The sequence below is a fragment of the Rhinatrema bivittatum genome, chromosome 7 (genome assembly GCF_901001135.1).
Source record: "Rhinatrema bivittatum chromosome 7, aRhiBiv1.1, whole genome shotgun sequence".
In the NCBI taxonomy this organism is placed as follows: Eukaryota; Metazoa; Chordata; class Amphibia; order Gymnophiona; family Rhinatrematidae; genus Rhinatrema; species Rhinatrema bivittatum.
Window position 1 is genome coordinate 5,614,282 of NC_042621.1, and position 25,330 is coordinate 5,639,611.

Sequence of the window (25,330 nt, forward strand, 5' to 3'; positions counted from 1 at the left end):
TTATCTTTACACATATGCGTTCTAAGCATTGCTGAGCAAGCATATCCCGGCTGAGGGCTACTGACCCCCTCCCTAGACACCCTGGAACTTTCGTGAAACTTCTCCCGTTTTCTGCAGGAGAGGCTGCCGGGACTTGCAGTTCTGGAAAGGAATTCGTGAGTCTGTAGTAATACTGTCCTGCACATAATACATTCATTGTTCTAATCTAGGTTACAGACTTGACAGGCAGTGAAAGCTTATCAGAGAATAAGAACAGCGAAGCCAAAAATGAAAACGTGCTGACAGAGAGTTTCTCAATGTCCTAACTACAGCTGTATTGCAGACTGTAAGTAAACCCGTCATGAAGCGGGTATTCTGGTACATGAAGTCCTGTTTGGCAGGAGTTTCAGGAGTCCTTTGTCAGGTTGAAGCCTTCAGACCCCTTCAGACCCCTTCATTCCCCCCTTTGATACTTATCATTCTCTATGAAAAGTATCACACCATCACAAAGCAGCTGTGGAGCTGAAAGAAACAGAAACAAGAAAAATTAGCAAACTGAGTTCTCAGGGGGGCCCTAATTTCCCAAACAGTCCGATGGTTTCTTCTCGGGTTTGAGAGGGATGGGCCCTATTGGCTCCACCCCCCTTTGTAGCCGACTTGTCATGTATGGGAAGATGGCCCAGGATAAAACATGAGGATGGTTAAACAGGTTCTGTAGGCTCAGAGGTAGGCACAGAGCAATACATGTGCAGTGACAGGAGCTGCGTGGCTGTTTTGCGTTCAGCAATGTCCTCCATCATCCGACGAAGGCGGTTGAGCAAGAAAGGAATAATGCAGGGTCCTAAAAGACAAAACAGATTTAAACTGGCTAGGATAACAACAAGTTCTTAAATCCACCTATCATGGAAAACCAACCACGGAATCCATTGGTCCAGTCCCAAGCACTATTCCACTGCTGGACAGGGACATGAGCCATCTCGACCATGCGATCAGTGATGTCTTGGATAACCTTGCTTTGGTCATCTATCTGCAAACAACAATTGGAGAGGTTAAATGTTCCACAAACCCTCCTTCCTGGGCCAGAAGGTAATCTAAAGCCAGTCTATTCTGGTACACTGCAGTCATAATCTTGGTGTTTTGTTTTGCCCAGAGTTTAAGAGCGAAAGCAGTGTCGTTGGTGATGAGCTCCAGGACTGCCTGAAGCCTGATGATCCGATGCAATCAATGCTGCTTGGAAGGGTTCCCGAGCTGCCCTTTTAGCAGCTTCATCTGCCCTCTGATTTCCCCTGGCAATAGGGTCCGATTTTCTGGTAGGTGCCTTGCAATGCATCACGGCCACTTTGCAGGGTAGCCAGACGGCATCCAACAACTTGCGTATTTCTTCTGCATTGATCAACTGTTTACCCTCTGCTGTTAGGAAACCCCGCTCTTTGTATAGTGCACCATGAACTTGAATTGTGAGGGAAGCATACTTAGAGTCAGTATAGATGTTGACAGCTGTAGACGCCTGCGGGTTTGTCTGAGAGGGGAGCATATGTCTGAGCTTGTGTGTGTGCATATAAGAAAGAGAGGATAAAGTTTGTACATCCCCCTCCCACTAATCCACAACAATCTTAGGGTGATTGGAAATCAAAACCCAGGTATGGAGAGCATGAATTTTTAAAATCCTTTTTAGTTTTATTTTTCAGGTGTTATTTGCTGTGTCTGCTGTTTTGAAGTATTTTATTGGTGTTTGGGATATTTAAAAAAAACTTGCATATGAGATTTTAATTATTTGATCTTTTATGGAAATATTAGTATGTTTCTAGTAATATGATTATGCTTGATCTTTGAGGAGTGGTAATGGTTGTTTTTCTCATTGTTGCACTGCATAGAGAGTTTGGCTTCTTGTGTTTCCCAGTTTAGTTTTAGTCTGCGCATTTGTATTTCTACTTCATGGTTGCTCTATTCTGTATTTGGTGAGGGAAGGTCTGTTTATGTTCTGCATGTGGTGACTGAGATGAGGCATTTTCCTAATAGAAAGTGTATTCGGGCTTTCAGAGGGTCAAGCCCACGCCGAACACACATCACAATAGGCCTAATACCATATGGGTTCCAAATGTCTTTTTTGCAGGGATTTGTGGTTGGCATCACAGCAGTGCATGTAAATGTAATGTAAGTGTTTTTACCTCAGAATACTGTACTTTGATTTTTTCATGTAAAATATAAATGCATAACTCTTAACTGTGTATGTGGAATGGGGCGAGGGGGCGTGTTGTGCAAGGCTATATGGTTCGCCTAGGTCACCTAATACATTTGCACCAGCCATGGGTTCGGGGGAGGTGGGGTAGAGGTGTTAGTTTTCAAAGTTTGTATCACTGAAGGGAGCTGGGCTTTTTTGGTGTGTCCAGGACAGAGAATGAATGAATGGGGGGAGGTGGGAAATGAACAGTAATTGTTCGCACAGGGCAGCAAAAGCTAACACCAGCCCTGAGCACAACAGCATACAAGGAGCAGACAGTTCTTTTAAGTTATCTCTTTATTGTTGTTACGTGCACATGGGAAACCAGTAAAAACTGACTTTGAAAAGACATGGCATATGCAGGTTTTAAATACAGTTTCTTACTTAAGCAACCAATTAATTAAAGTTAGGAGTGAAGACATGCACATTCCAACCTTCTCTGGGAAAGCTACATTAACCTTGAAAATGTCTTGTGGGAGATTAGATTCTTCCTTTAATCACACATCAGAAGTTATAAATGCATTTCTGTAGCTTATTGTTTCTGCTACATCTCGGGCACCATAGTTTGCAAAAGTTAAAGTCAACAATATATTTTACCCTGACACTCTTTTTAATAAAAGGGATCAGACTATTTTAACCATTTTAGTCCCTCCTTGAGACCCAGAATAGGAGGTGACCCTAGAGCAAGGGGGTCTCTAGTATGTGATTACGCATTGTGCATAATCTACCAGACTCCTTATCTAGGGAATTGTCCTGGGGTACTTCAAGGGTCGCTAAGAGCTTTATTTTAGGGATACTTCTCTTATGTAGCATTAAAATACATTGAACTGATACACAAAATGAGAAAAAATACAATCACAATAATAAACATCATTAGTAACCTTTGTCTCCAGATTCCCAAAATTCCTACTACACCTAAAAAGTCACAGGAGGGATTTTCAGCGTCAGTAAAATGAGTTAAACGTGATGGCAAAGAATCTATGGTCTGTGTGTGATTTCTAATAATCCCATCATTATTAATATAGGAACAGCAAGAAGAGTTAATACACTGACAGACCCCTCCTTTGCATTAATCTACAATTTTCATTGTTGCATTCATGGTGACTTTCACAGTGGCAGACACAGTTTTTAAAGTATTCTCAATTTCAAAAACTCCTAAACCAGGAAGAAAAAGTCCGCAAATTTGGATAAAAGACATCATCATCCAAATGAGAATCAAGCAGGGCCCTTTGTTTTCTCCCAGAAGTAAAGCAGTTCTAATGATGCTTGTTCAAGGAAAACAAAGGAACAACATATCCAAAAGAAAATTGAGCAGTGGTATTAAAAGAAATTTTCTTTTCTTTTCCCCATGATGCCAAAAACCACAGTCCCAAAGTGTTATAGACATTCCCCCTTACTTCAGAGGTGGAAAAGGAAATGTTTGAAATGTTTCCTCCGCTGGGAACAAGGAAGCCCAACACCATGCAGCATTTTGCTTCGATGTAAGCCTTGGTAAGCGGGTACATGGGCGAAGAGGTATAATTGTCATGTGGGTGAGAGGTGTAATTACCAGTACATCTGAAGTTGTGCCTGTAACCTCTGGAACATGTCCCTTAGATGGGATTTCCAGCCAGTATTTGCCCCAGTATGGTTGAAGGGTCTGGGACAATGGAAACACTTGCACATACCAGCTTGTTAACGCCTGCAGATCTTGCACCAGCCTGCATTTCCCTGCTTCGTTTTTTTTTAACAGGCAAGATAGAAGGATGGTATGTGACTAGCTGGGTTGGTACAGTTCGCCAGAGAATTCCCCGTACCACTAAATCTTGTATGACTTGGTGAATTCCCTCTTTTGCTTCAGGTTTTACATCAAAATGGCCTTCATTTATTTTTCCTGGTTCCTTTCGGAGGGGAATTACGAGATTTATTTGCAGTGTATCTACATCATTGTTTAACATTTCCTGCGCTTCCCCTGTCATTTGGTGCTCTGCCTCGTGAGTATCAAAATTTCTTACCACTTCGTTATCTGGAACACAAGAAGACTTTTCAGACCCTCTACGTGAATGCCTTGAGAGGTGCAGGAAAGGGTGCATCCTAATTTACAAGGTAAATTTCGCTCTAGTAAATTAACTGGGCCCGTGGGAGATACCATAAAAGAATGCTTTAATTCCTTTGGCCCAAAATTAACTCCCAGGGGTTCAATTCATGCCAACATTTTTTTTTTTTTTGGGGGGGGGGGGGGGGTTATCTCCTTCTCAGACTACAGTCATCTCCCTTTTGGAGAGGGGCAGTTAGGGGATAGCTTGGTCTTCTAAAGTGGAACAAGTGGCTCCAGTGTCTACAAGGCAGAGCACAATTGTGGCTCCTACTTGTATTTCTATCAAGGGCTTTAGTTCCTTAACTTGTTGAGCTAGCTTCTTACACTGCTGTATTTTCTTTTCTAATTACCCATGAAGGGATGTCTTTACAGACAGTAATTTTCTTTTGTTTTAATCTAACACTAAAAGCTCTTTTTAACTGCTTTAGTTTCTTTAAATCGAAGGTACCTTCTACTGGGAATTTCCTCTTTGTGGCATGATGCCAGTCAAACATATACTGCACTGTTTCTGCTTTATAATTTTTCCACATACAGGGGTAGATTTTCAAAGTTACGCGAGCGCGTCCATGTGCGCGCGCTACTTGGCGCGCGCACATGGACACGTGATTTTATAACTTGCGCGAGCAGGCACGTGCATGTTGTAAAACTGGGGGTCGGGGCGCGCAAGGGGGTGCACAATTGTGCATCTTGCGTGCGCCGAGCCCGCACCAAGCCGCACTGCCTTCCCCCGTTCCCTCCCAGGCCGCTCCGAAATCGGAGCTGCCTCAGAGGGAACTTCCCTACCCCCCCACCCCACCTTCCCTTCCCTCCCCCGTCCTTCCCCCTACCTTTTTTTTTTCTCTCTCTTTTATTCCAAAACTTACTTCAGTCGGCCAACTGCCGGCTCGCGATCCCTGGCACAGCAGCAAATGGCTGCTGTGCCTGGAGCCTCTGTCCCCTCCCCCATCCTGCCCCTTTAGTAAAGCCCCGGGACTTACACGTGTCCTGGGGCTTTACGCACGTCGCTGGACCTTTTGAAAATAGGCCTACGCGCGTAAGGCTTTGAAAATCCGGCCCATAGTGAGCCGGCATTTTTACCAGAGGCTCTGGGATTTCCTTACTGGGTAAGTCCCCCATACTCAACAACATACACTCTCTTTTGTATCACAGACACACACACTCTTCATCTGGGACCTCCCAGGCAGGAATCCTTATTTTCCACCCCCACAACCAGGGACTTACCACCCTGAAATTAGCCCAGTCTAACTTCCAGGCTGTACTGGACCTTAACAGTGCCTAAATCAAAAACATATACAGAAAGGAATTATGCGTTAAATAGATGAAATACAATTTATTAACATGTTACATTGTATTATAAACAAATACACAGCTGGTATACAGCATATAAATTCTTCAAAGATCCATGCTAAGTTGCATTAGAGAAATAATAATATATTTATTAAAAACAATTATATTTATCGAATACCTCAATGACGCACACACTCATACACACCATTCACCCACCTTAACAATTAAAATACCATAGAAATCCCTATTCAACAAAATAGTTAACAGAAGGCACTAATTTCCCACCATGAAAGGAGCTGATGCAGAAAAGTTAATGTATCCCTGATATGTCCCCCTCTGGAATGTGCTTTATTTCATGTAGTTTTGCTAGGTAGTACACCTTCCTTCTCTGCTTCAATGAATTAAATAGGTATTTAATTATGTTCATCATATAGCATGCTCCATATGATCCAGCTGATCCAATACATGTGAAAACATAAAGATGACACAACAGAATAATGTGCGGCAATCGATTAAACTGGAGAATAGCACTATAAACAAGGCATAAATAGTTTAATGAGTGCACACAACAATAGTGCACAAAGTTTAAATCAAAGAAGCGTAAACACATAGTCATACAAAGCCCCGACACGGCCGTATTTCGTGTCAGGCTGCGTCAGGGGGATAAATTCCAAAGGTTCTTAGGAAGGATAGAATTAAAGCCCTAGTTGCGGCGAAATCACAGATATCAGATACTGAAACTTCAAACCACGGAATCCCAAACTGACTCGTTTAGTTGCAAACGTGTAGAAAATGAATTAAGCCCTCCAAGGACATCGCAAAGGACTGTAAAACACTTCAAAGAATGGACCCGAAGGTCTCAAACACATATAATTCTGCGAGATGTAGATGCGGGTTGATAGCAAGCGGTCAAGAAATTTTCACTGAGCTTAAGCCCAACAATTTGAAAGATTGAAGAGGTTTATGGAAAGTATAATCGCGATGTCCCATACTAATCATAAACCCTAAGGGGCGGATTTTAAAAGGCCCACGTGTGCCGGCGCGCCTATCTTGCATAGGTCGCCAGCGCGCGTAAGTCCCGGGGCTTTCGAAAAGGGGCGGGAGGGGGCGTGTCCGGGGGCGTTCCTGAAACGATGCGGCGTTTCGGGGGCGTGCCACGGCGTTTCAGGGGCGTGGCGCCGGCTCGGGGGCGTGGTCGAGGCCTCCGGACCAGCCCCCGGGACGGAGGACGGAGCGGGGCTGCCGGCGATGCGCGCAAAGTTAGGGGGGGGTTTAGATAGGGCCGGGGGGGGTGGATTAGGTAGGGGAAGGGAGGGCGAAGGAAAGTTCCCTCCGAGGCCGCTCCGAAATCGGAGCGGCCTCGGAGGGAACAGGCAGCGTGCGCAGGTTGCACAAATGTGCACCCCCTTGCGCGCGCCGACCCCGGATTTTATAAGATACGCGCGTATCTTATAAAATCCAGCGTACTTTTGTTCGCGCCTGGTGCGCGAACAAAAGTACGCGATCGCGCAAGTATTTAAAATCTACCCCTAAGTATGCTTCCCAACCTATTCAAAAGTTCAAAACTCCCCACAAATTGTCTTATAAGAACCGAACGTAAAGCTTCGACATTGCCACCAAAATGGCACTTCCTGATATATAAACTTACAACATAAAAAAATGCTCATAATGGGCCGGACTTTAAAAGGGTTACGCACATTACCGGGCCTATTTTAAAAAGGCCCGGTAATGTGCGTAAAGCCCCGGTCCGGGGGCGGGGTCAGGGGCCCCAGGCACAGCGGCCATTTGCTGCTGTGCCAGGGATCGCGCGCTGGCAGTCGGCTGGCACGCGCAACCTACTTCAGCCCCAACCTTACATGATGTATTATTATTATTAATCTTCATTTTGCTGTTTCATCATCGCGGGCTGCCTTCAGGTATTCATACCATAGCAAACAATGCCGGGCATGCGCACAACAACCAGCCTCTTTTAAACCACCCGGTACACAGAAAGATTCTCATTGGATCAACTAGAGAAGTATCAGAAAAAGAACTGATTATGCTTTAAAACCACTTCTCCTACTAAATAAACACTAGAGAAAATACAACAGGAAAATCTGCCGCTTAGCAAAAGCAAACTAAAAATGATGACAGCACCATTAATGAATTAAAAAATGTATATGTCAAATCACTATTGGATGAATTAAACCCTATAAAATACAAATATATGTGAACATCTATCAACCACAAAATATGTTGCAGTAAAAAATGTTGTACAACAGATATAATATTTTAATATTAAGTATGCTGAATAGATCTCGTACTATAATAAGCATACAAAAAACCTTAATGTCTACAAGATATTTTCATAATGATTATCTAAATAAATTGTTTACAAAAATAAGGCAAATTTATAAAAATAACCAACATATGCAAAACATTGTAGAGTATTTATGGGATATTTATAAGAAAGCTGCCCACTCCACCTCGATTCAACCCACTAGGTTCTAGGTACCCCAATTAAAAATAAAGCATTATTCCATCTGTACCAACTATCACGAAATGTCACCCCCTCTTCTTGATTCTATACAACGAATGACCAAAAAATCTAACATCATCAGTGGTATGCTGTTTGGTTACCCATTGTTCCACTAATGGTGCTTGCAACTTATTGGTGCATATACAACTCAAATGTTCACGAATATGGGTCTTAATGCTGTGTTTCGTTTGTCCTATGTATATTAATTTACAGGGACAAATAATGGCATGTATTACTTGACGTGTCACATGTGAAATGACCTTTAAGTACATTTGCACATGTACTATGTTTATTTTTAAATGATAGCAGAAGAATGAAAAGATGGATCGGTTAAAATGGACTTTATTGAAACTTGCCCGACTCTGGCCGAGTTTCGCTCTGCCGAGCTGCCTCAGGGGCTGTGGCACATAAATATAAACAATTAAAAATACACACAAACATAAATATTTGTATCAACATATAAATATGATATGAAACATATTTAAAAAATTTTTTAAAAAAATATTAAATAATACAAATACACAAACGCTTAAAAAATGGGGACAATACATGTTTTGTGTGCATAAAATAACGATGTTGCATGAAAAATTACGTGTTTGAAAGTACAGATACCAATATCTGAAAAATCAATTGAAAAACTGCGGAGAAGAGTGGAAACAAATCTTGCAACAGACATGGTCTATGACTATCATCACAATGCATAATGCACTTCATCAAACAGCATATGGCTAATACATGCAAAATTTGTAGTAAAAGGAAAAAGAAAACAAAAAAACAAAAAAATATGAAATGGAATGTATTGTTGAGGAGATCAATGTATATAATTATTAATAAAATTATTGTTTTAAAAATAGTAAAACTTAGTCTTGTACCTTGTTGAACCAGAAACTTGGCTCTATATACTTTTGCTGGTTTTCAAGGATGAAGGAACATGAGTAAACACACCGAATCCTGACTTGTCACTTGTGATTCATAAGTCACTTGTGTGAGCAGTGTTGATGCAATTCTTACTACAAATTTTGCATGTATTAGCCATATGCTGTTTGATGAAGTGCATTATGCATTGTGATGATAGTCATAGACCATGTCTGTTGCAAGATTTGTTTCCACTCTTCTCCGCAGTTTTTCAATTGATTTTTCAGATATTGGTATCTGTACTTTCAAACACGTAATTTTTCATGCAACATCGTTATTTTATGCACACAAAACATGTATTGTCCCCATTTTTTAAGCGTTTGTGTATTTGTATTAAATATTTTTTTTAAAAAAATTTTAAATATGTTTCATATCATATTTATATGTTGATACAAATATTTATGTTTGTGTGTATTTTTAATTGTTTATATTTATGTGCCACAGCCCCTGAGGCAGCTCGGCAGAGCGAAACTCGGCCAGAGTCGGGCAAGTTTCAATAAAGTCCATTTTAACCGATCCATCTTTTCATTCTTCTGCTGTCCGCTACATTGGATCGGTTACCGGTTTGTTTTCTTGGACCTTATTTTTAAATGATGAAATGTATAGTCATGGGTGCATATAGAGCAAGATCCACATATAAATTGCCCAACTGTCTGTGAATCATCATGCACAACACCAGTTAGAACAGATGTCACTAAATAGTCCCTCAAAGATCTATTCCTATGAAAGGCAAAAATAGGGAAGTCCTTAAATTTATCATCATCAGATACAATATGCTAATGTCTTTGTATAATATCTTTAGTCTGTGATGTTCAATTAGAATATGGAATTACGCATACAAATCTGGAAATATGAGATTGTTGACCTATTAATAACAAGTTGTCACGATTAGCATACAAAGCTCTCTTAAACGCCTTTCTAACAGCTTTGGTGGTATATCCCCTTTCACAAAAACGATCAGATAATTCAGTTGTCCACTCTCACATATTCATCATTTGTCGTGAATAATCTACAAAGCCTTAAAAATTGTCCCATCGGGATGTTTTCTTTCAAATTTCTAGGATGAAAAATAGAAAAATGTAATAGGAAATTTCTATCAGTGTTTTTCTTATATATGGTGGTACTTAAATTTCCTCCTGACTAGACAAGAATGTCCAAAAACGAAATAGACCTCTGATGAAAATGAAAATCAAATTTAAGATTAATGTCCTGATCATTAAGCCATCTCATTTATTTATTTATTTATTTTTCTATACGTTCATTGGACATATCACACCGGTTTACAGTGTAACAGAGGAGTCTATTAGCGTAGACTTCTTGTTTTACAATGGAACATTGTGACATTTAAGATTTAACTTTTTAACATTTTACATTGAACTTTTTAACATTTTGTATTGAGACTTTAAAACATTTTGCATTGAAACTTTGTAGTATGCGTAACAGTTGGTCTGTGGGGAGTCATTATGAAACATATTAGAGGTAAAGAAAATCGTTAAAAATTTGCATCAAGTATAGTAAGAGAGCTTGGGTTTTTGGGGTTGATCATGATATGTGATTATGCGGATCTGATGTGGGTGTTGAGGGAGGGGGTGGGGGGGTGTGTGGGGGAGAGCTCGTGTTCGGGGGAGAGCTCGTGTTCATGTGTTGGGTGGTAGTTGGGTATGCTTTTTGGAAGAGCCATGTTTTTAGGTTCTTTTTGAATGATTGGGTTGTGGGGTTGAGCCTGAGTTGAGGTGGTAGGCTGTTCCAGAGTATTGGACCTGCCATTCAGGCCGATACAGTAAAAGTCATGGGAGAGCGGGCGAGTGCAGGCCACTCTACTGTGCGCGCAATTCAGTAAAAAAAATATTCAAATTAGGGCCTGCGGTAAAAAGAGGCGCTAGGGACACTAGCGCGTCTCTAGCGCCTCTTTTTTGACAGGAGCGGCAGCTGTCAGCAGGTTTGACAGCCGACGCTCAATTTTGCCAGCGTTGGTTCTCAAAGCCGCTGACAGCCAGGGGCTTGGAAACCGGACGCTGGCAAAATTGAGCATCCGGTTTTCAAACCGGGGGCTGATTTCAATTTTTTTTTTTTAATTTTTAATTATTTTTAACTTTTGGGACCTCTGACTTAATATCGCCATGATATTAAGTCGGAGGGTGTACAGAAAAGCAGTTTTTACTGCTTTTCTGTTCACTTTCCTGGTGCCGGCAGAAATTAACGCCTACCTTTGGGTAGGCGCTAATTTCTTAAAGTAAAATGTGTGGCTTGGCTGCACGTTTTACTTAGGGGTAGATTTTCAAATGCGCGAATTGGCGTACTTTTGCTGGCGCATCAGGCGTAAGCAAAAGTACGCTGGATTTTAGTAGATACGCGCGTAGCCGCGCGTATCCGCTAAAATCCTGGATCGGCGCGCGCAAGGCTATCAATTCTGTATAGCCGGTGCGCGCTGAGCCGCGCAGCCTACCCCCGTTCCCTCCGAGGCTGCTCCGAAATCGGAGCGGCCTCGGAGGGAACTTTCTTTTGCCCTCCCCTCACCTTCCCCTCCCTTCCCCTACCTAACCCACCCGCCCGGCCCTGTCTAAACCCCCCCCTTACCTTTGTCGGGGGATTTACGCCTCCCGGAGGGAGACTTAAATCCCCGCGCGCCAGCGGGCCACTAGCGGGCCGGGACGCGACCTGGGGGCGGGTACGGAGGAAGCGGCCACGCCCCCGGACCGCCCTGGGCCGTAACCACGCCCCCGGGCCCGCCCCCAAAACGCTGCCGACACGCCCCCAAAACGCCGCGCCGACCGGGCCCGCCCCTGACACGCCCCTCCTCGCCAAACCCCGGGACTTACGCGAGTCCCGGGGTCTGCGCGCGCCGGTAGGCCTATTGAACATAGGCCTACCGGCGCACAGGGCCCTGCTCGCCTAAATCCGCCCGGATTTAGGCGAGCAGAGCTCTGAAAATCCGCCCCTTACTGAATAGCGCGGGAATACCTAAGAGGACCATCAACATGCATTTGCATGTTGCGGGCGCTATTAGGTTCGGGGGGGTTGGACGCGCGTTTTGGACGCACTATTACCCCTTACTGAATAAGGGGTAAAGCTAGCGCGTCGAAAATGTGTGTCCAAATGCCGGCTGAGCGCACTGTACTGTATCGGCCTGTTACCAAGGCAACCAATTAATTAAAGTTAAAAGGGTGGAGAGATGCACATTCCAACCTTCTCTGTGAAAGCTACATTAGCCTTGAAAATGTGTTGTGGGAGTTTAGATTCTTCCTTTAATCACACATCAGACACGATAAAAGTACACTTTCTATAGCTTATTGCTCCCGCCACATCTCGGACCCCATAGTTTTTAAAAGTTAAAGTCAACAATATATTTTTACCCTGACACTCTTTATTAAAAAGGATCAGACCATTTTAACCATTTCAAGACAAACTTAGTAACATTTTAAAAAAGCATGGGATTAACACAGGATTCCTAGTGGCAAGAAAATAGCAATGAAGCACTGGGGTAACCTGAATGGAAGAGCAGTTATAGCCCAAAAAAACAGTGATATGACTGTATTGTGCTTCTTAGAGGGCATGGGGTAACCTTCACGAACCAGAAGTTACAACTTTAAAAGACACAGGGGACAAGGGTATTGGGTTCCATGTAAGAATTTGGTTTGCTTTGGGCAAATGATCATACAATCGCTTACAGTTGCTATTGCAGACTAAATGAGCTATTTTGGTTTTTAATCTCCCATCATTTACTATGTTACTATATGTAATACAGTTATGTCTGAGGAATTCATATTCATTTGTAAACTATGGGTAAAGCATAATTCCTGTATGTAGAACATTTGTCAGCTTTGTAATACAACCAGACCTGTATAGGGCTATGTTTTGCATGAAAAGGTTAGTTCATACTCTTATTGGAATGCATCGAATCAGACAAGGCTGGAAAGTCTGTAAATTTGGGGCTAATAAAATGTAATTTTGTAATTTCATCTCTTTGTTTCCAGTACTAATATTTTATTAGCCCCAGTATTACAGAGATTCCTGCCTTGCCTGATTTGATGTCAGAAGTCACATTAATACAGATTATAGTAGGAATACAGAGATTATAGTAGCAGTAAAAAAACTTTTCAAGTATATATGAAACAAAAAGCCTGTAAGGAAGTCATTTGGGCCACTAGATGACTGAGGAGATCAAAGAGGTGTTCAGGGAGGACAAGGAAATAGCAGAAAAACTAAATTAACTCTTTGCTTCTGTCTTTACCAAGGATGTTGGGGTCATACCTACAGAAGAAACATTTTTTGATGGTGATGACTGAGTAGCTATATGGAATCACTGAGATACTGGAGGATTTATTAACTCAGATTGATAGACTAAAGAATAACAAATTACTGGGACTGGATGTTATTCGTTCCAGAGTTCTGAAGGAACTAAAAAATGAAATTGTAGATCCACGGTACCATAAGACTGGAGGGTAGCCAATGTGATGCCAAATTTTAAAAAGGGCTTCAAGATGATCCGGGAAACTATAGACTGGCGAGCCTGATGTTATCACAACCATTAAGAGAAAAGTGCAAAACTTTATCATCACAACTTTCAAAAGTGTTTTAGAAATGTGTCCATACAATATAAAATCACACATACACTCGTTCACACCTTAAAAACAACAGAATACACACAAGTGCCAGTATATAAGGCTCCACTGAGCCTATATAGTTGTACAATACCTTTTTTGATATAACATGTACTTAAATGCCCTGTGGATATATCCACTTACAATCTATGTATTTCTAACTTCCACCTCTGTTATCCAATTCTAGTAAACATAATATATCAAATAAACACATTAATAATGTATATTAATGACAACGCTGGCCACTGGTGTGAAATTCTGATTCTTGGAATGTCCGTTTTCAACTTCGGATATAAATTCACGTGGTCTGACCCCACGTGAATTTACGTGAATTCACGTGGTCTGGTGAAAAAGCTTTGAATTTAAACGACTTTGAGGTAAAAAATTGGTTTAATAAGTTGGGTAGTAAATGTGTCCTATGATCCTGTTCTTAAAATTTAAATTTGGTTTTCTCAGTGGTTGCAGTCCCCCTGAGGAAGCAAATGCATGTGAAACAGGGGCCGCTTGTTGGGGTCAGACCACATGTTATATCAAAAAAGGTATTGTACAACTATATAGGCTCAGTGGAGCCTTATATACTGGCACTTGTGTGTATTCTGTTGTTTTTAAGGTGTGAATGAGTGTATGTGTGATTTTATATTGTATGGACACATTTCTAAAACACTTTTGAAAGTTGTGATAATAAAGTTTTGCACTTTTCTCTTAATGGTTGTGATGACATAAAATATAGAGAAAATAGTTCTGGTTACCCTGTGAGTGAGCCTGATGTTATGCCAGGCGAAATGGTTGAAGCTATTCTTAAAGTCAAAATTACTGGTCCCATAAATAGACTGGGTTTAATGGAGGAGAGTGAACACAGGTTTTGCAAAGAGAAGTTTTTTGAGGGTGTAAATAAATATGCGGACAAAGATGAGCTGGTTGATGTAGTATATTTGGATTTTCAGAAAGCATCTGACAAGGTCCCTCATTTTACTTTACTTCATTTGATAAACCACTTTTGAGAGACTCCTCAGGAAATTAGGAGGTCATGGGATCTAAGGCAATATCTTATTGTGGATTAGTAACTGGATTAAAGTCAGGCAACAGAGAGTAGGACTAAATGGTCAGTTTATCTGAATGGAGGAAGGTTGTTAGTGGAGTGCCCCAGGTGTCTGTTTTGGGACCTGTGCTATTTGCCATATTCATAAATGATCTGGAGAAAGGAGTGCGACGTGAGTTGACCAAATTTGAAAATGACAATTGTTTTGCATCGTTTAAAATTGTAGCGGTTTGTGAAGCATTGCAACAAAACCTTGTGAGATTAGGAGACTGGCCTTCCGAATGGCAAATTCAATTTAATTAGGCGGATTTTAAAAGCCCTACTTGTGCCAAAGCCAGGAGCTATGAGAGTATCACCAACCAGTGCGTGCCACATGGATTTTAGGAGGCGTCCCAGCACGCGTGTATCTCCTGATACATGCACAAACTGAGACATCAAAAAAGGGGAGGGGCATGGGTGGAGTCTGGGTGGGGCATGGGCATTTTGGGTCTGTAACCTGAAGTATGCACGTAAGTATTTACGCGCACTAGCGAGCGCTGGGGTCCCCTGTCACGTAACTTTACTTCAGCTATGGATGATGTGCAAGTTTAAAATAAAAAAATCAAGGCTGAGGGGTCACGTGATGTGGTGATCTGGGGAAGACGTGTTTTTCCCGGCTCCAGGTGTCTGTCCTTGTATCGGTGTTTTTAGCGAGCATCTGACCTTCTTTTTACCACTCCCTGGTACTGCTAAGCTTTGCATATGAACATCGACCGCTACATGAATAAATCTCCAGCCACGATGCCTGCCAAACTGGCGAAGAAAGACAAAGATAAATTGAAAGCGGGTGATGACAAGATGGCGGCTAGCGCCGACAAAGGCTTGTCGGGCCTAGGAGACGAGACCATAATTGCAGCCTTAACAAATGCGGTGACGGCGGTGCTTTCTAATAAACTGGATAAAATATCAGAGCAGATATCAGAATTGAAATCTGATTTTGCTGAACTGCGCCCCTGTATTGAGGCCCACGAACTCCGTGTCTCTGCAATGGAAGATGAAGCCTTAATGGCGGAATGTAGAATTCATAAATTGGAACAGCTGGTGCAAATGCAGGAGGACAAGCTGGACGAATTGGAGAACAATCAAGGCGCAACAATCTCCGTTTCGTAGGCCTACCGGAGTCCATTCCAGACAGTGATTTAGCGGACCAGCTCACACAATGGCTTCCGGACGCGCTTGGTATCCCAAATCAGCTTGGTTCCTTAAAAATCGAGTGGGCACACCGTCTTGGGATTCGCGCATTACCTAACCAAAGAGCCCGGATAGTGATTGCACGTATCTTGGATTTTGCAAATCGACAATGCATTTGGCAAAGTTCCCGAAAACTTCCCTCTCTGACTTACCAAGAACATCAGGTCAGAATATTTCAGGACTTTTCTGCACGGGTAGCAGCGAAATGGAAGGAATTTGACCCGCTATGCTCACAACTAGCAGTGAAGCAAGTGCGTTTTGCACTTTAATATCCAGCAAAGCTATGTATTTGGCATAATGGCCAAAATCAAGCGTTTGACTCTCTGCCTGAAGCCCAAAACTATATGCAGGCTGTCATGACTGACTCAGAGGCCTGAGCGTGAGCAAAATATAGCAACCGTTTCCCCAGCAGAAGGTTGTATCTGATGAATTAGAGCTCTTGCTATCACACTGCCAACTCTATTTAATGTGGGAAATCTGATGACCTGGGTCCTGTAGAAGATATCAGTGGTTTCTTTATCTCTTTTCGACATTTCTGTTTATGATACCTCCCACTACTCTTCCGTCACGGAGCCAGGGCTGCTTGCTCCAGGTCTCCGGGAAGAACTGGACCGGCTGGTCCAGGAGGCCATCGACAAGGCGATGCAACGGCTCCAGGTTCCTCCGGCACCGGCACCGAGAATGGAACCGGTCACCAACCCGATGACATCAGCGCTGGCACCGCTGCTATCTCGGATGGAGGCGCTCATGACCGCCCTTCCACCGGTGATTCCCGGGTCTCCGATGGCTCCAGTGCGCTCCCCGTTGACAGCTTCATCGAGAGGAGAAACACCGTTCCGCATTCCTCCTTCGGGAGTACTGCCTCAACCATCGATGCCAATTCGTCCCTTGCCACCGATTCATTCATCGGGGGCGATACGCACATCGGCGCCATCGATGCCTTCGATACCGGCACTGATGCCTTCTGGGCTGTCCACGGTGCCCCCGGCGATTCTTTCGATTTTCTCGGAGCCTCAGCCGGGGCCTTCGGGTATCCAACCCCCTTCTCATCCTACAGGTCAGTCTGCTGATCCTTATGACACCTGGGGTGATGATACTTCTTCAGACACCGATGACTTACCTTCACCTCCCTCTCCTACTGAAAGTAGAAAGCGTTCTCCTCCAGAGGGCCTTTCTTTCATTAATTTTGTGAAGGAAATGTCAGAGTTGGTCCCTTTTCAGCTTCAGACGGAGCAGGATGATAGGCACCAGATGATGGAGCTCCTCCAATTCCTGCATGCCCCTAAAGTGATCACTTCTATTCCCATTCATCAAGTTCTTCTTGACCTCCTCAAAAAGAACTGGGAAAACCCTGGATCCATTGCCCCAATCCATAGAAAAGCTGACACTACCTATTTAGTACAATCAGCCCTCTGCTTTCAAAAATCGGCTCAAAAGAAAGCAAAAAGGACGAAGCCTCACTCATCTACCCCTCCTGTTAAGGAACACAAGTTCTTAGACAATATTGGTCAACGAGTGTTCCAAGGGGCCATGCTCATCTCGAGAATTGCTGCTTACCAGCTGTAAACAATTGCTGCTTACCAGCTGTAAACAAAACTTTTCCAAATTTTTCATGCCTAATATCCATTAAAGAGAGGTTGGCTCCTAGCCCCCTCCACTGTATATAGTATTTATTCTATTTTATTGCACTTTATATATTTATTGCTCCGTTCACCCCTTCTTTATTTTCCTACTCCAAGTTAAGGCTTCCTTGTTATAATGTAACTGTATGCTCTGTATCTCTTGTTGATTGGTTAATTGTATATTCTACTTAGTTCATTGTAAACCGAATTGATTTGATTTGTATCAAGAAATTCGGTATATAAAAGCCTTAATAAATAAATAAATAAATATATGATCCAATACAATAGGGTCATTTTCAAGCAGATACAGGACTTCTCTGAAACCCTGCCTGACCAATTCCAACAACAGCTTCAAATCCTTGTCAACAAGGGGTTTGAGGCAGGAAAGCATGAGATAAGAACAGCTTACGATATCGTCGACACCTCTACTAGAGTGTCTGCAGCTGCCATTTCGGCAAGACGATGGGCCTGGCTCAAATCTTCTGACTTTCGCCCAGAAGTACAAGACAGGCTATCTGACCTGCCATGTGTAAGAGACAATCTGTTCGGTGAACAGATCCAGCAAATAGTGGCTGAATTAAAGGACCATCATGAGACCCTTAAACAACTCTCATCGATACCTTCCAACTTCCCCTCAAGACAGACCTTTAGGAAGGACTCTAAGAAGTCATTCTTCCGTCCAAGGAAGTACTATCCTCCACTAGCAAGATCCCGAACTACGAGACCTTCTCAAAAACCTCAGGCTCGCCAGGCTCGAAAGCAAAAGCCGCAAGCAGCTCCCCAGCCGGGGCCTGCTTCAGGTTTTTGACTTTCACTTGGAGAGCAGCAGCCTGATTCCTCTGCCAAGCATACCAGTGGGAGGTCGATTGTGCCACTTTCACAGCATGTGGCAATCAATCACAACTGACCAATGGGTGCTAGTAATCATTGCTCAGGGTTACTACCTAAACTTTCTTGCTCTTCCACCAGACTCACCACCTCTGCAAGCATGGAGAGTATCCGACCATTCTGTCCTTCTGGAGCAGGAGGTTTCCCTTCTTCTCCAGTTAAGAGCAATAGAACCCGTCCCTCTCTCGCAGCAAGGCCTAGGATTCTATTCCCGATACTTTTTGATCCCCAAAAAATCCGGTTGAGTTTGTCCAATTCTGGACCTACGTGCTCTCAACAAGTACCTACAGCGAGAAAAGTTCAAGATGGTAACCTTGGGCTCGCTTCTACCTCTTCTGCAAAGAGGAGACTGGCTCTGCTCTCTGGACCTTCGACAGAGTGGCTTGGCTCTATCTGTTTGAAGCTTTGCAAAGGTTTGGTTCTAGATGCTATTAAATTATTGTATCAGGACCTCAAAGCATTTATTTGTATTAATGGGACAACATCCCCACTTTTCACTCTAGGAAGAGGTACGAGGCAAGGTTGCCCCTTATCCCCTCTCCTTTATCTTCTCTCACTAGAACCTTTGATACACAAAATAAAAAGGATAATTTGATACCGGGAATTTTTTATAATTCTGATACTAATTCCCTATATAATAATTAAAAAAAAAACAATTATTGAAGAGGGTTCCTCATGGTTGGGGTGTTTTTGAGAGTTTAAATACGTGAGGATTTTGAAGCCATGTTGTATTTTGAGCACCCCTAATATTGTATTTTGAGCACCCCTGATTTGCTCCATAAGACGCACTTGTTTTTCCCCAAAAGTGGGGGGGGGGGGGGGGGGGGGGGGGAAATGTCTGTGCGTCTTATGGAGCAAATATATAAAAAAAAAATTTAACTACAACCTCCCACCCTCCTGACCCCTCCAAGACTTGCCAAAAGTCCCTGGTGGTCCAGCGTGGGTACGGGAGCGATCTCCTGCGGATGGGCCGTCGGCTGCCAGTAATCAAAACGGCGCTGGTGGCCCTTTGCCCTTACTGTGTCACAGGGGCTACCGGTGCCATTGGTCGGCCCCTGTCATATGGTAGGAGCAATGGACGGTCCACGGCTCCTACCATGTGACAAGAGCTGACCAGATTTTCTGTCCATGAAAACATTGGGAATGATTACGAAAATATAACCTCAGCACAGAGTCCCTTTCTGAAAGAAATGCAAAAGAGACCAAAAGAATAGCTCTTATTTGAATTACCGTCTCTTGTGTTAAATCCGGAGGTTGCTCTTGAAATTGCTGCACTGATTTCACTTCTTTAGGTGCTGGGAGATAATATATTCTGGTAATCGCTGGTATAGCTTTTATATAAAACTAGCCGTTAAGCCCGTAACAACGGGCTACATTTAACATTTTTTTTTCGGTCCATTTCCTTCCCACTTCCTCCCCCCTCTAGTCTCCCTCCCCCTCTCCACCTCACTCTCTCCTCCCCCCCACTCTCTCCTCCCTCCCTCCCCCTCACTCCCCTCCCCACTCTCTCCTCCCAGCTCACTCTCTCCTTCCTCCCCTCCTCCCCCCACTCTCTCCTCCCTCCCCTCACCTCCACCTCCTCACCTCACCCCCCTCCTCACCTCACTCTCTCCCCACCCCCACTCTCAGCTCACTCTCTCCTTCCTCCCCTCCTCCCCTCCTCCCCCCACTCTCTCCTCCCCCCACTCTCTCCTCCCTCCCCTCACCTCCACCTCCCTCTCCTCACCTCACCCCCCTCCTCACCTCACTCTCTCCCCCTCCCCCACTCTCAGCTCACTCTCTCCTTCCTCCCTCTCTCTCAATCCCCTCCCCTTTCAGTCATCCACACCCGGCAGACAGGGGGGTGTCCCTCCCTCGCGCGCCGCCGCTACTGCTCCTCCCGCTCCTGCTTGTTGTTGTTGACGTCGTCGCCGCCGCTCCTGCTCCTAAGGAGCGTTAAGCCCGTAACAACGGGCTACATTTAACAAAAATTTGCGTCCATTCCTTCCCACTTCTCCCCCCTCTAGTCTCCCTCTCCTCACTCTAGTCTCCCTCCCCCCTCTATTCTCCCTCTCCTCCCCCCACCTCACTCTCTCCTCCTTCCCTCCCACCTCCCCCCTCTATTCTCCCCCACCTCACTCTCTCCCCCCTCCCACCTCCCCCCTCTTTTCTCCCTCTTCTCCCCTTCTATTCTCCCTCCCTCCAGCTCACTCCCTCCCCTTTCAGCTCATCCACAACCGGCAGACAGGGGGTGTGTCCCGCGCGCCGCTACTGCTCCTCCCTCCCTCGCGCGCCGCCGCCGCTACTGCTCCTCCCTCCCTCCCGCGCCGCGCGCGCGCCGCCGCTACTGCCCTCCCTCCCGCGCCGCGCGCGCGCCGCCGCCGCTCCTGCTCGTCGTCGCCGCCGCCGCCGCCGCCGCTGCTCCTGCTCGTTGCTGCTACCGCCGCCGCCGCTAGCAGGCGCCATTTTTGGGGGGGGGGGGCACGCTCTGCTCTGGCCGACGTGCTCGCATGCGCGGTAGAGCTGCTCTCTACTGCGCATTTGCGGCGCGTCGGTCAGGGCTCCCTTATCTTGTAGATGGTAGCTTGGGCAATAGGTAAGTGCAGACAATTATTTATCATTGCTCAGCTCAATACTGTTACTATTAAATAACAGTTCCCTAAATTAACTTTTAAGGTGCATTTAGCAATGGTTTTCTCTCTGTCTGTGCTGCCGTTTACTTCAGTGGATTTACCCCAGGGGATCAAAGTATTAAAGTGTGACAACATTCACATTGAAGTCGTGATTTTCTTAGTATACATTTTCTGTTGAGACTTGTGTGCAAATAGCTTGGTAAAAAAACTTACATAGATATTTCCTATGGACAACGTCACAAAACAAATAACTATGTCTCATTGAAATGTAGTTATCTTTTTTTGCAAGAAATGGCCTGTGAAGGCACTTTCATCCACTCTTCAGAGTGGATTACACTGAGGTGCTTCAAGTATTTATTTCCATATCCCCAGAGGGCTTACAGTCAAAGGGCCAAATTTATTAACACTTTTTTTTTTTTTATCATTCTGTGTCTGTGGAAATGGGGGAAGCTTAGTAAATTGGGCCCTACATTTGTTTAGGCAACTGAGGTTGTCTTAAATCTTAAACACTGGGTCTTCCAAATCTTAGCTTGCTTAATTTTAATTATGTTCAGTGTAATAAATATCCTGAAACCTCATGTTTCCTTTTGTTTGTATCTTGACTACATTGTAAGCTCTATGGAGCAGGGACTGTCTTATGTGTGTGTCGGTGTAGCACTGCATAGGTTTAGTGGTGCTATAGAAATAGTAGTAATAATAACAGTACTAGTAGAGATCTGTCAAATTACTGAAAGAAGATATTTCTGTTTTGTGGTTTGATACAATTTGATTTTTTTTTTGACACTTTTTGTGTATTGTGTAATAACGTGATTTACTTGTCTCTGGGAGAATCAAAGCAGCAAGCATCAAGTTTTCTATTTCACTTGATCAGCTGTTTCTCACTTTAGCTCACCGTGTTATCTTTTTCTTTGTACACTGTAGGATTCCATCATATATTGGAAAAAATGGGAAACGCGGAAAGCAGTTCTTACCAGAAGTGCCTTTTAAGATTTCTTCCAGAAGAACAGAGAGAGATTGATGGAACATTTGACAATTTAGCTGGATTAAACAACGAAAAGGCTTCCAGAAAAACTGTGAACCTGCAGATGCTGAAGGTAAGAGCAAGCTGTCATGCTTGCTATCTTAAATCAGGAATGCGCAAACATTTTACAGTTTCTTGTGTTTTTTTGAGTTACGGCCATCCTTCCATCCATGCATTTGGTTTGGGAGATCCTCAAGGTAGGTTACATCATATATATCCATACACACAACAACAAACAAACCCATTACTATAATGACTAAAAATATGTGAAAAACAAGCTATTCAGGCAATTCCTTCAAACAATTTTTACAATTTTTTTTATGATTGTTATTACTGCTACAAAAAATTAACTAAAAGGGCGCAAAAAGCCAGTTCATCACACCCTGAAAAGACATCAAGCAAACTTTCCAGTCTGTTACACTCGTTCCAGTAGGCTACAAGAGATTTTAATCAGCACTGGCTTAAAAAACACCTTACTAAAGTCTTGAAATTGTCTAATGACTTGTTGCCAAACTAAAGATGGTCCATATTATAAAGTTAAAGAGTTTTAGGTCCAAAAGGTGTTGCTGTAATAAATCGGAACCTTAAAGAAAGTCCGTAAATCTTTCCATGCGGAATATTTAGTTTTTATCTTATATGGAGTATCAAAAAGATATCTAAAATGATACTAGGGGCCAGATTTTAAAACGTATGCGCGGGCGTAGATTTGTGCGTGCAACCCGGCATGCACAAATCTACGCCCGATTTTATAACATGTGGAGCAGCCTCGGAGGGAACTTTTTTTCGCCTCCCCCCACCTTTCCCTCCCTTCCTCTATCTAACCCACCCTCCACCCCTACCTAAATCCCCCCCCCCTACCTTATTTCGGCGAGTTACGCCTGCCTGTGCCGGAGGATCCAGGAACGCCCCTCGGACCACCCATTTTTGAAAGCCCCAGGACACAGCGTGTCCCGGGCTTGCACGTGTGGCCGAGCCTATGCAAGATAGGCTCGGCGCTCACAGGGGCAGCTTTTCGGGGGTTACGTGCGTAACCCTTTGAAAATCTGCCCCATAGTGTTCATATCCACATAATATCCCAATTTGAGACCTCCATTTTGCCATCCACCAATGGCTTCTTCAGGGGGTTACCAGTGTGACATTCGCACTCTGTAGTAAACATAAACAAACTGCAGGTGAAAAACTCATCTGGGTTGTATCTTCTATCGGTGTATTTAGCAAAAAAAAAAAGTCCCAAGTTCTTTACTTGAAATCTTCTAAGCAAACAACATGTACTTGACGAGCCGACCTTTTAATGTTACCAATACCTGCTCTGATGCCACTGCTGCTAAATACACCGATAGAAGATACGACCCAGATAAGTTTTTCACCTACAGTTTTGTTTACATTTACTACAGGGTGTGGATGTCACACTGGTAACCCACTGAAAAACCATTGGTAAATGGCAAAACGGAGATTTCAGGATGGGGTATTATGTGGATATGAGCACTTTGTATCATTTTTTAAAATATTTTTTTGGTACTCCTTCTAAGATAAAGACTCAGTAAGTACTCTGAATGGAAAGATTCATGGATTTTCTTTAAGGTTAGGGACTCAATGGCTACAAGAACTAGGGCCTGAGGGTGGTAGCTCCACAGAGGGGTTCCTCCCAGGTCTGCGTCCGCCTCAGCAGAAGCAGTTTCCTCTCCCCAGCCTGCTGAAAGACGCATGGCTAAGCTGTGTCGTGCCTATGACGACGTCACTTCACCCTGATAGGTACCTCTCTCCTCACCTTGCAGTGCCTCCGTAGCACTGAAACTGGACAGCACGGCCATTTTTTTTTTTTTTATTTCTTCAATTGGGCAGGAAGTGCGCTGCCCGTCTCCTTCAGCATTGTTCACGTCTTCCCCCTCCAATTAATTTACCTAACATTTCATTATTGACTTTTGCCTTACAGTTTTAGGGTTTTGGTTTTTAATGTTTCCATTGTGTACTTTGTGCTTTTTTTTTGATTTTGTATGATTTGGGAGACTCACATTAACTTTTTAAAATGTGCATATGCTTCACTTTTAAGTTCTGTACGACAAATAAAGAACCTAATAGAAAGCAGTTTAACCATATCTGTACTTTTCTAAAGAAGTAGCATAAACCACCAAAATACACACCAATGACAGTTCATTTTCAAAACAGCTCAAAAGATATATATCACTGTCGTGCTGTCTAACACACAGGATCTCATGTCCATGGTAAACTGTAATCGGCCATATGTTCTGCAATACTGTTGAAAAGGAAGATAAATTAAGATGCAGGCCTTGTATTCACAAATTTTCTCAGAGGTCATCAGGAAGGTAACTGTAAAGCAGATTTAGGGGTGCAGGTATCTGTCTACTACAAGACACTGCCAGCTGCCCTCCCACCTAACTTGCAATCCTAAGTCAGGAAAAAGACAATGCATATTCTCCCAGAAATAGACTTATTTATCAGATTTGGCAGGATATAGCATTTAGAAAATAACAACAATTCCTATCTCTAACATCCTGATCCCTATATCTTAGTTTTTGCAACTTATCTTTCTAGAACAAATCATATGACAGCTGTCACGTAGAATGTCAAAGTGGCCCCTAAAGCCCACCTCGAGTTACTCTGTGGGCCTACCATAGGGATACAAATACCTACCTATGGGCCATGATATTATGGCCAGTCTCTCTCTCTCTCTCTCGACCCGTCAATTCACCTGAAATAGGCCTTACGGGAGACATCGCAAAGGGTGATGAAACCTTACCGCACGGTCACGGCAGCTATCGCACAGCCTAACGCAATTCAAAGAGGTGTAGTTAAAATCGGCGTGCAATAGCTCTTCGCAGACAGGCTAACCCAGCCCACTCTCCGCCCCTAACTCCTCCTGTTTTCTGAATTTGCATCGCACCATACGATATGGTGCTATCGCATGCGTTAAACACGTTTTCGCATGCGTTAACGGGGCTTTTCGCATGCGATAAGCCCTTAACGCATGCGAAAACGCCTTATCGCATTTTGATAAATGACCCCCACTATTAGTTAACACTAAAGAAATGGATATTCCCTGAATCAACAATCTACAGCAGTGATTCTCAGCTCTTTCACACTCTCATTGGCTCTTTCACACTCACTGGCTCACTCCCCCTCACACACACAGGCTCTTTCACATTCACTGGCTCTCTGCCCCTCACATGTATACAGGCTCACATTCACTGGCTCTCTGCCCCTCACATGTATACAGGCTCACATTCAGTGGCTCTCTGCCCCTCACATGTATACAGGCTCACATTCAGTGGCTCTCTGCCCCTCACATGTATACAGGCTCA

At 43.6% G+C, this 25,330-nt stretch overlaps 1 protein-coding gene across 4 annotated transcripts in view; it reads left to right on the plus strand.

The window, feature by feature from the left end:
* Positions 1-1,147: 1,147 nt before the first annotated feature.
* MEAK7 (MTOR associated protein, eak-7 homolog) overlaps positions 1,148-25,330 on the plus strand; it is an 87,631-nt gene continuing 63,448 nt past the window's right edge. The window contains exons 1-2 of one of the 4 annotated variants that reach the window (XM_029608097.1): positions 1,148-1,289; positions 21,911-22,083. In XM_029608097.1, the coding sequence (XP_029463957.1) occupies positions 1,187-1,289; positions 21,911-22,083 (276 nt within the window). In that variant the 5' untranslated portion in view covers positions 1,148-1,186. Of the gene's footprint in view, positions 1,290-20,585; positions 20,608-20,810; positions 20,953-21,910; positions 22,084-25,330 lie in introns of those variants that run through there. The other 3 variants (XM_029608094.1, XM_029608096.1, XM_029608095.1) reach the window with 3 other exon arrangements.